The following is a 10,836-nucleotide window of genomic DNA, read 5'->3' on the forward strand; positions in this document are numbered from 1 at the left end:
CTTTTTCCATGGGTCCCAGCCAGAAGGTGCTTTAGTCTTGTGGCGGCTTTCAGGCCTTGCTCTGGGCCAGTCCCTTTTGGGTGGACTTTTGCCCACGAGGGGAGGGGTCACTTCAGGGGTTTGATTTAGAAATTATGTTCATACAGGGGTCAGAGCGTGCCCCTCCCCCGAGTGTGCCCAGGCGGGCTCACAGCGGCCATCCTGTTTGTCACCCCTCTGCCTCCTCAACACGGGCTAAGCTCCTCCCCGAGACATGGCTGCAGCTGCCCCCCCCCCGCTGGCCCTCCCCATCAGCTTCCTGAGCCGCCCCCTCCCCCATTCCGAAAGGCAGTGTGGGGAGAAGAGCCCCTCCTCTTACAACCACGATGTGCTGCAAACTCACCCGCACACCTCCTGCTACCGTGGCCTTCCCGAGGCCCACCGGCCACTTGTCTGTGGGGTATCCCTGGGGAGCCCCCCTCAGGCCCAGACAAGCTGGCCTCCCGTCTCCAGGCAAGCCCCTGCTCCCAGCACTGAGCTCTGCTGCTCGGCAGCCTTCCAAGCAGGGAAGGCCTCGTGCACCCCACAGTGGCCGGGGCCCCAGAATGCCAAGCAGGGATGTCGGGGCCCCTTCCTTTCCCTCTGACCACAGTGAGCCCCAGTTGGGGCGGCACTCCTTGCAACAGACATCTGCCTGTGCAGTGTGGGGAGGGGCATCAATGTCAAAGCCAATGGAGCCTGTCGGGGTGCTAAGTGGCGTGCTCCCCTCACCCTGGCCGCCCTGAAGCCAGGTGCACCCTCCGGGAAGGTCTCAACTAGCAGTCAAGGTTCCGGATTGCAGGGTCGGCTTCTAGAAGCTTCCTTTCTTAAAGGACTTATTTGCACCAAATAAGTCATTGTGGAAGCAGGAAGAGTGGGAATCGCCGGTCAGCGGTGAAAACTGCCCCTAAATGACCAGCAGGGGTCGCCCGCACCCGCTAATGTCAGCTCGCTGGGCTGAGTGTCTTTCTGGGTGCTGGGTCAAGGTGTGTCCAGTCACGGGGTTTCCGTGGCATCCACAGCAGCGCCCCCCTCCCATAAACAGCCCTCCACAAATGCCCTTACCTGAGATTTTGACGGGACTTTGGAAGCTGGGTTGGATTTTATGGACATTATCATTTCTTAACACCTGGTCCAGGGGAGACCTTTCGAAGAAGGTGAGCACAACCTCGGACCTGGAATACTGGGAAGGAAGCATCCATCACAAAGGGGGGCTCCTTTAGCCAGGTGGCCCCGGCCCCACTCAGCTTGAAGGGCCTTTGCCCAATCTGTCTGGCACAGGTTCTGGAAAAGCCAGGAGCTGCTTTCCAGTGAGGACAGTTTATTGGGGGGGGGGGGGGGGTCACATAGCAGGCGAGAGCTGGCCCCTGCCCTGAGCCTCACTTGGGGTAAGAGGGGCAGACGCCCTGGTTTATGGGGTCCATCACCAGGGTGGTGACGTAGTCCAGCACAGTCTCAAGACCCTCACGCACCCACAGGTGCTCTACCTGGGCTCAGGTCTGGCCCCCCACCCCCCAAGGGACACACCCCACTGACTCCACTCTCAGGCAGGACCTCATTCAGGGCCCCCCAGGCCTGCAGACGTGACCCTGCTGTTCAGAACCTTCATGAACTGCTCTTGGGGACCAGCAGAGCCAAGCCCAGGTCCTTACTCCCCCCAAAATGCACGAGCTTCATCTGCAGCCTCCGCAGAGTGGGGTACATCACTCCTGAGCTCCCACAGCCCTGTTCTAAACCCCCATCAGTGACACCCTGGGTTTCTGAGCAAAACAGCTTCCGCCCAGGAGCTGCCTCCCCCCCACACCTCCCTGCCCCCCCACTCCTCCTTCCCACCCGAGGGATGAGGACAGAGCCGGCAGGCAGGGGCAGGGCGGGAAGCCGGTGGGGGCACAGGGTACCTTGCAGGGGAGGCTGATGACGGTCTTGAGCAGTTTCTCCACCTCGTTGAGCCGCATCTCTATGTCTCGGGCCTCCTTGATGGCCACCAGCCCTGGAGTTGAGAAGCAAGGGGCCTGTGTCAGGGAGACAGCCCGGGACGGGGGCCCTGGCGTGGGCCAGGATCAGCCCCACCGGGAGTCGAAAGCCCAGCGCTAAACCCCATTCACCTTGCAGGGGCTCAGGGAGCCATGTGCCTGCGGGCGTGTGGGGGCCACGCTGGAGCGACCCCCCCAAAGATGCAGCCGATGCCACACGCAGACCATCAAAGACCCTCCGCGGGGCGGCCAGGGGCCCCCTAAACTCCCACCCAGGGCGAGCGCCGGGAGACCGCGCACCCAGACGCAGCAGGCTGACACCCATGGCCGGCTGTGCGCCCCCGGCCTGGCCCGCTTCAGGCCAGCCGGTAAGTGCTCGGTCTGGGAGGAAGAGGCGATTTTTAGCCAAAGCGGCGGGACCCCCTGCTTTCCCAGAAGCCGGTGTGCGTCAGTTACAGTTAGCAGAAGTCCCACGGCTATTTGAAAGTGCAGCGTTTTTGTTTTTTAAATAGACAGTTTGGGGCATGGAAAGTCGGGGTGCATTTCTGTCTACCGGGAGCAGGACACAAGTCTCCCCGTTCCACAGCACCAGCTTCTCAGGGACCGGGGATGGGAGGCCCACAGACACTGGTTGCTCCCACACTTCCCGTGACCCCACATGCTCCAGCCGAACCCCAGCAGCAATCAAGTCCAGGCAGCCCACGGGCGCCCCAAGCTATTCCCAGCCGCCCCGTCTGAGGCCCCCAGATGCTCTGGTTCCCTCTGATCTACCGGAGAACGTGCTGGTGGTTCAGATAACTTGCACACCGAGTCTATGACACGATGCGAAACACTCCTGAACTATGGGATTAAAATGAAGACACCCCGCGTCACAATGTCCGTGGAAACCAGGGGTGTCTCTTCCCTGACACAGGTCCCAAAGCCTGGGCCGGAGTGGGGTGTCCTGCACCCCACCAGTGGGAGCCCAGGCAAGAGGGAGCCCCACTTCCTAGGGCCCAGGCTGGAGCCTCTGTCTATAGCCAGGGCACTTGCACTGAAATGCGGACACCTTGGGGTCCCGCACTTCTCTGGCAACCTTATCTGCTTTCTGGCCTGCTTTCCAGAAAAACCTGGCCAGGCCCCCAGGAGCCGGACCTCAGCTTAGCGCACACACTGGCCCAGCGTGACTGACCCCAGAGGCCCAGCCCCCCAGACACATCCCACCTCCAGGGTCCCCTGCAGGAAAACCCCACTTGCCCTCAAGGCTGCGAATCTCCTCCGGGAAGCCTCCCCCAAGCTATGGGGTTGGGGGGCTGACTGCAGGCTCCAGAGAATGTCATCCCGACCCCCGCGGGTTCCCCATGCCGCATCTGCCATCCCTGGCTCAGGGGTCTCCCCAGGTCCGAGTGCACCTGAGGACAGGGTGCAGTTAGCACAGCACTCGCCGGCGGACCCGGCCCCCAGGACCCAGGCCCGGGGCCAGGGAGACCCCCGCCTCCCTCAGAGCCGGGCCTGCTGAGCCACGCCCTCCTGGAAGAATAGGACTGTTGCCTCCTTTTTTCATCTCTGGTTCCAGAAAGAGAAGCCCCATCAGGGCTGCTGGAGGCCAGTCATTCTGGGGTGGGGTCAACTCTCCGAAGCCTGCCCCCCTTTCTCTGAGGATGGCCATCCACCGGGTGGCCAGGAGCACAGTTCTCCAGGAGGGGCTGAGAAAGGCCAGGTTGGAAGTGATGGCTTCAGCTGAACCCCAGAACCTGCCTAATGGCAGCAGAGCAGGGCCCCCTCGCCTGCACGGGCCCCAGGATGGTTCTGGGGGGAGACCCTGACTTCCATGCAGATCAGGGCCCCGAACCACAGCCAAGTGGCTTCCACAGCCAGCCCTCAGAGGACGCCAGCCCTCAGGCTCCTTCCCCGGCCCTAATTATCACACCACACCAATGGCGTGTAAACTAGAGGACACCTTACAAAAACCCCGAAACTGTCCGCGAGGGCCACAGTGCAGAATCACAGTCGACCTGCATTTTCAAGTTCCTGATGGCTTATTTTTAGGGGTTCCTGCCCTCTGGTTTCTCCCCCTCACTGTGGAGAGGTGAGCCTTAAACAGCTGCTGGAGAGACACCCCCCCCCCAATATTACTATGAACTCTCAATACACTGAAGGGTAACAGAACCCGCCAGCGGACGTCCAGTCACCTGCTGACCCATCGGCTGTCGTTTTCCTTGGGGACCCGAGAGCTCGGGCCTGGAACTTCCCCCAGGTACCAGCTGTTCACCGTGAAGAGTGGTTTTAAGTTTCCCGAAATTTAGCTCCAATGCGGTAATTTAGGGTTAGCTAAAACTTAGTTTGTATATTCCAAACACTGCTGGCAAGATGAGAATTCCGTGGGGATCTTCCCTGGCTCGTTTTGACTCCCTGAGGTCGCAATGATAAAAGGTGCCCAGTGGGTTACCAGCATTTGCCCAGTTGAGCAGAAAAACCTGCCAGCAGGTTCCTCTTCGCAATGAGGCTGTCGTTCCCGGTCTGGCCAGCAGGGGGCGCGAGCACCCTGTGAACCTGCCTGAATCCTCTTCGCCTTGGGGGTGGGGGGGTGTTCTCATTTAAGTTCTGACTTTCCTTGCCCCCTGGAAACTTCCTAATTTCGGATACAGCCACTAAGAGCACCTCTGCTTTTAAAATCTCACACCCTAGGGCCCTCCCTGGAGGCGCAGCGGGTTAAAGCACAGCACTAAGAAGCTAAAGCCACTTCCGCATGAGTTCAATCCCTGCCTGCCCCGGAGGTGACCACATGGCGCCGCAGACCTCTCCTGACTCATCAGCTGGTCCCCTCAGCAGTGTGCTTCCTCCACTGCCTGTTCTGCTCCCCACTCTGTCTCTGGTGAAGCCTCTCCGTGCCCCTGCACCTCTGGCCTGTACCCCAGTTCTGTATGCACAAATAAATAAATCGTTCTTTTAAAAAAATCTCACACTTTACAATTTGTGAGGATTTTAAAATCCAGGTTTAACCCAAACAGTTAAGACTTAGAAACCAAGACAGACAGACCATCCTCTCGGGTATAAAATTTCAGTGTGCCAATCTGTTTTGCGAGCTGACCAGAGGGGCCGAGAGGCCTTCTCGTTAAGGCTGTGTAGCCTTGAACACCCAGAACGCAAAAGGCATTTCGGATGGTTTCAGGATTCACTTCTTCATCGGAATACAGACACCTGCTGTGTTCTTGGAACCCCACGTGGACATTCCGGTGTCAGCGCAAAGCTCATCCCAGTCTGGGGAATGCGGGCCCAAAGTCCCTCTTGCTCGGTGAGTGGAGGGTCCAGGACGGACCCCTCTGGTGCCGGACCCCGGCTTCCCCCCAGAAAGTCTCGGACCTCTCAAGGGCTGATCTAACTCAAGCGCCGCAGCTGCCTGGTTCTGTGAGTTGAAGGAGGCGTCAGTGGGGAGGGGGCTGCCCCTTTGGAAGCACAAAGGAGCGACTTTCCCCGGCGAACTCTGCCTCTGGCCCAGCGGAACCCTCAGGAAAGCAGATTACAGGGGCCTCGCTGGTGGCCCAGGAGATGAGTCTCAGCGCTGTCACCTCTACAGCCTGAGCTGGATCCACCGCCAGGGAGCTGACCCACAGGGCGCGGCAGACCTCTCCTGTCTCCCCGCTGTTCCCCTCAACAGTGTATTTCAGTCCATCTGCCTGTTCTGCACCCCACTCTGTCTCTGTGAATCCTCTTACCCCCACACCTCCGGCCTGCACCCAGCTCTATGCAAAAAAGACAAGCAGGACCTCATGAAGGGGATGCCATGGGCGGGGCCTGCTCCCTTGGGGACCCCGACTGGGTTATGCATCCAGGCCTGGCATTCCCCAGGGACTTGTTCCCGAGCCTGACCCCACCAAGCACCAAATTCCAGCTTCTGGACCAACAGACTCCGGCATGGTCCACCCGTCTAGCAGCAGGGACCCACTTTATGGGCCCCTCTGGGGGTGCAGAGATGCCCCTTCTTCCCCTCGGTCCAGCAGCCGCTTACCCACCTTCCCCGCCGGCTCTAAGTCACTCATTAGCAAAGGCCACTGAAGACGCCGCCTTTACCACAGATGTGCAGGAAGCCGGTGTGGGACGGGCTGGAGGCGCCAGGCTGGAAAATGACCTCCCAGCGAGAGGGTGTGGCCGGCCGTGGGTCAGCCAGAAGCCAGAGAACAGACCCCCGGGGCTGGCCCTGTCCTGCCCGCCATGGACAGGAGCCCCATCTCGGTGCTCTGGGGGCTTCTTATGCCTTGTCAGTGACCGAGGTGACCCCTAGACGCCCACTGTCAGCCAGGCCTGCGAGAGTGGACACTGATGCCCACGGGGGCAGACGACGGGCAGCCGCTGGACCCCCAGCTGAGGAGCTCGAGGCCGGGGTCCGTGTTACCCCGTGGGCCCAGCCTGCTGCGTCCCACTCCGGCCTGGAGTCCCCACTCCCGCCTGGAGCTGCCCACCAGCCCTGCTCGGCGTCCAGAGACGTGGGTCTCACGCACCTTAACTCCAGTTGAGCCTCCCCATCCTGGCGGCTCCTGACCAGGTCCATTTTAGCCTCTGGGAAAATCAACAGGCAGCAGAGAAACCGACTCCTGTGGCAAAGCGGGCGAGGGGGAGCAGGGCGGGGGAAGGGCACACCCCCAAGATGCTGCCAGTGGTTCAGGCGCTCTGATCCTGACCCAGACCCACTCCCCTGAGTAAGCAAGCCCCCTAAGCCCCCTGAGAAGTGAGAACCATTCCTGTTGGAAGGGGCAGGTGCCCTGAAGTGAAGCTGGGGAGCTGGGGGGCAGGCCCCCCCAGCCTGCTCCCTGCTAGCTGTGGTGTCCCAAGTCCCTGCCCGGCTCTGCAGAACCTGGTGGTCTCTGCTCGTTCGGTCCCTGCTGCTGTATGGTGGGGGTTGGGGGGCTGGGCAGGGGGCCCTCCCTTGTCTGGAGGAGTGAACGCGTGGTCAGGCCTGGGGACGGGCACAGCCGTGTGGCCTGCGTGGGCACCCAGGGGCGATTCTGTGTCCAGGCCCTACGGCTGGTCCCACCCGCTGGGCCTCGTCTCGGGGAAGGGCTTTCTGCTCCCAGGCCCAAGCCCCCATGTGGCTGACCCCCTCCCCCACATCTGGTCTGCGTGAGCCCCATGTCGTCCCTCCAGACCACCCTCACATCTGGGTCTGTGCCTCCTGCCGCCCTCCACCTCCTCAGCACAGCGGCCAGTGCTGAGTCAAAGGGCGCACTCCTCCACACGGAGGAGCACCCCAAATCTGAAGGTCCTCTGAGCCGCCCACCCCCAGCCTGCTCCTGCTGCTCCCCACCTCCTTGCTGCCATTCTAGTCACAAGACCCCTGGACACACACCGCGGGGTACACAGGGCCTGGGGTGCCGCACTGCTCAACCTCGGCCTGGGGTGCCGGCCCCAGGTCTCCGGGGGCCCCTCCTCCCTCCGTTCCCTACCCCACCCCCGACAGTGGGCCAGCCTGCCCCTCTCGTGCCGACTAGCTTTTCCTTCGAATATATATTATTTGCTTATCTTGCTTATTACTGAACTTCTCCGAACCAGGGTGCACGTTACGGGCAAGGATTTTCCTGTTGAGTTCACTGCTGCGTCCCGACCACAAGAGTAACGCCCCAGTAGGCACCCAGGGGTCACCTGCTGGGCGGGTGGGTGAGTGCGTGGGGGGAGGTGGGCTGGGAGGGAAGCTGGCGATTTCACAGTCAGCAAAAATCAGCCGCCCGGCTGCTGGTGGGGTCTGCTGCTGTAGGGGTGACCAGCCAGCCCAGGGGTCACGAGGCCTGGAGTACCCGCTACGACAAAGGCCCCAGTGAGCCCACCCGCCCCACACTCCAAGGGGAAACCGCACGTGTGGGCTTCAAGCCACCCGTCCGGGGGGCGGGACAAGACAGACGTGGCCCGCGGCCACAGCCACCACGTGGCCAGGCAGGCCTGAGCCGCGGCACTGTCCTCAGCAGGGTGCCATGACAGGCTGGGTGCCACTGGATGCGTCTAGAGAAAGGAAAGGGGAACACCTCGGTCACCCCAAGAGAAGACCACAGAAGGCAGCTGCCTCCCCGCCCTGCGCGGGACCTGTATCAGGAGAGGGTGGGGGCAGAAGGACTTGCCTGGAGGCCGAGGAGGGGCGTCGGAGAGCCCAAGCCCCTCCCGGCTGAGGTCTCCACGTCCCTGAAGCCCACGTCACCAGGCCGGGCAGCCCTGGGCGTGCAAGAGGCGGCTCCTCGCCTGGTCGACCGTCTGTCTCCCTGGCCCCTCCCAGGCCAGGGAGCGGGCTGCCCCCTTTACTCAGGCAGATTCAAAAACTCGAAAGGGGGCCTTGCTGTGCCCGCTGAGGGTGTCCCAGTTTACCCCAAAGCCTCGCCCGGCACCGCAGCACCATGCACCCAGCCAGAGTCGGTGCCACCCGGTGGGCGCCCCGGCGCTGACAGTCTGTGCGTCCACACCATCTCCTGTGCGGGTAACCTTGTGGAAACTCGGTGGGCGCTCTCTCCCCCACGAACAGGGGTGCACTTTACTCCACAATTTCCTGAACTTAGTGGGACCAGAGGAAGGAAAAGAACTTAACTGGGGTTGTACAGGGACCCCCGGGGGTGCGGGGGCAGCTGGCTTCCTCGCTGGGCTTGGCCAGCGGTTCCCTGCAGGCATGTACCCCCAGAGAGTGCGTTTTTGACACCCCGAGGTTTGCAGCGACCCCCCCACCCCACCCCAGCGACGGGCCACCTGGCCGAGCCATTTTCCAGCGAGCAGCAGGGGCTGCCCTGTGCCGTCCTTCCCTGAAGGTCTGTGCAGGTTCCCAAAGGCCGAGATGGCACGTAAACGTAACCCTCAGTGTGCCGGGAAGCCAGAACTTCACGGACGCTCTCTGTGGACACAGTCACTTGCGGGGGGCCCTCCTAGCCTCTGTGTGCTGTCCTCCCTGGCAGTGGCGAACCCCAGCCCAGCCCCACTCACCAGCCAGGACAGAGCCGGGCGCAGGGAGTGGAGATTTCAGCTCACCTCCTCCTGCCCCGGCCAGGGGCTCTGCCCCTTCCCAGGCTGCTGAGGCCACAGCCTCCTGCCTGCAACCTCCTGCGCCAGCTGATGCTGAGGGGCCCAAACCTGCTTGCCCTGGCGAGACACCTGCCACCCGCTGGACCCTCACCAAACCCAGGTGGGCGCGGGCAGAGGTCAGATGGGGATCCCTGTGCCAACCAGCCTGCAGGGTTCCCGTGCTGGCCACCTGACCGCAGTGAGGCCTGGTGGGCCGGGGAGGGCAGGGGCGTCCGTGCTGTTGCAGACGGACGGAGCTCCTCACAGACAGCGCCGTTCTTCAGCTAAGAACTACAGCCAAGCTTCCCTGACCTGGGCATTCATTTGTTAAATGACATGGATGACCACACACACCCCTAAAGAGCAAACCCAAGGAAACCCGCTGCCGCGCTTGAAACCACACCAAGCTACTTCCAGAACGGCACTAAAGGGGGCTGGAGGCGGGGGGAGCCTGGCCAGCACACCCTCGCGCTCAGGCCTCGCTACCTGCAGGCCTGGGAGCCTTTCCAAGCAGCGTGCCGGCCAGAGGGCGCGTCCCCAGAGGCCGGCTGGTCGCGCAGACAGGCAGGGGCGGTGGCTGTCACAGGGGCCAGGAGGCCACCCCAGCCCCTGGGCACACTGGCAACTAAGGAGACGCCCAGCAAGCACAGCCCTCCAGCCAGTGCCCTAGTGTGGCCCTAAGGGTGCCCCCAGGGCTCCGGAGAGTCATGCAGAGAGGCTTCTGCGGGAAGGGTCCTCATTCTCAGAGCCTTGGGTGGTCACATACTGGGGAGCAGGGGACGCTCAGAAGCCCCACGTCCAAGCCCTCCTGGCTCCACCTCAGTCTGGCCGCCTCTGCCTCCTCCTCCCTCTCCAGCTCAGAAGGAAACTTGAGCCCCCACAGGGCAGGACCTGCCACGAAGCCAAGGAGGCCACGGCAGTTAGCCAAGGCCAAAGGGACCCACCCTGGGGCGGGAACCGTCTATGTGGAGTGGCCTTCGCCTGCCCAGCAATGACAGGGCGGGGGCCCCTGACACTCAGGCTGGGCCCTCACGGGGGAGGATGCAACACAACCCCCACGCCGCCCAGTCCTCACTCTCCCCTCCCAGCAGCCAGGGCTTGCAGCCTGGGGGTCCCCCCCCCCTCCTGAGGGTGCTGAGGGAGGCGGCCACCTTCTGAGCCGGGCCTGTCCGGCCGCTGAGCGTCCCTGCTGACAGTCGAGCGCCCGCGGTCCCTGCGCAGACCCCTCCTGCCTTCCACGGCCGCCCGGGATCCTCTGGGGGGTGGCGGGTCCAAGTGTCCTCAGCCCCCCAACCGCGTTTGAAGTAACTTCCCCTTCCTTGCACAGCCCTGTAAGCCAACCCCGTGACCCGTCCCCCCTCGGCCCGCCCGCCGCCCCCTCCGGCCGGGCCCCCCAACCTTGCCGCAGCGGCACGCGCGCCAGCTCGGGCCGGTCCTCGGGGAAGGCGTCGCGGAGCCGCCGCCACAGGCGGCCCAGGTCGGCCAGGCTGCGGTGCAGGTAGAGCACGCTGCGGTCCGACCACTCGGTGCGGATCTCGAAGAACTCCTCCTCGTCGCCGCGCCGGCTGACCACCAGCCGGCGGACGCCGTTGACCCAGCAGCCGCGCACGAACATGTTCACGAGGGACGTGCCCTCAAACACCGCCGACGCCATGCCGCGGCCCGCGCATGCCCCCGCCCCGTGGGCCCCGCCGGGTCCCTCCGACGTCTGCTGGGGCCGGCCGGCCCCTCCGCGGTCTGTCCCGGGCCGGGCTGTCTGGAGCCGGCTCCGCCTGGGGCGGAGAACCCCACCGGGGTCTGGCGAGAGTCGGGGTCACTCCGAAGTCGGGGTCGCCGC

General features: G+C 63.2%; 1 protein-coding gene across 1 annotated transcript in view; it reads right to left on the reverse strand.

Annotated features, from left to right (window-relative positions):
• Positions 1 to 10,830, reverse strand: part of PXDC1 (PX domain containing 1) — an 18,701-nt gene extending 7,871 nt beyond the window's left edge. The window contains exons 1-3 of the mRNA XM_004694838.2: positions 10,398 to 10,830; positions 1,917 to 2,008; positions 1,084 to 1,201 (exon numbers count right to left, since the gene is read on the reverse strand). Of these exons, the coding sequence (XP_004694895.1) occupies positions 1,084 to 1,201; positions 1,917 to 2,008; positions 10,398 to 10,653 (466 nt within the window). The 5' untranslated portion in view covers positions 10,654 to 10,830. The remainder of the gene's footprint in view (positions 1 to 1,083; positions 1,202 to 1,916; positions 2,009 to 10,397) is intronic.
• Positions 10,831 to 10,836: the final 6 nt, after the last annotated feature.

This window comes from Condylura cristata, unplaced genomic scaffold (genome assembly GCF_000260355.1).
Source record: "Condylura cristata isolate star-nosed mole 26May11 unplaced genomic scaffold, ConCri1.0 scaffold00048, whole genome shotgun sequence".
In the NCBI taxonomy this organism is placed as follows: domain Eukaryota; kingdom Metazoa; phylum Chordata; class Mammalia; order Eulipotyphla; family Talpidae; genus Condylura; species Condylura cristata.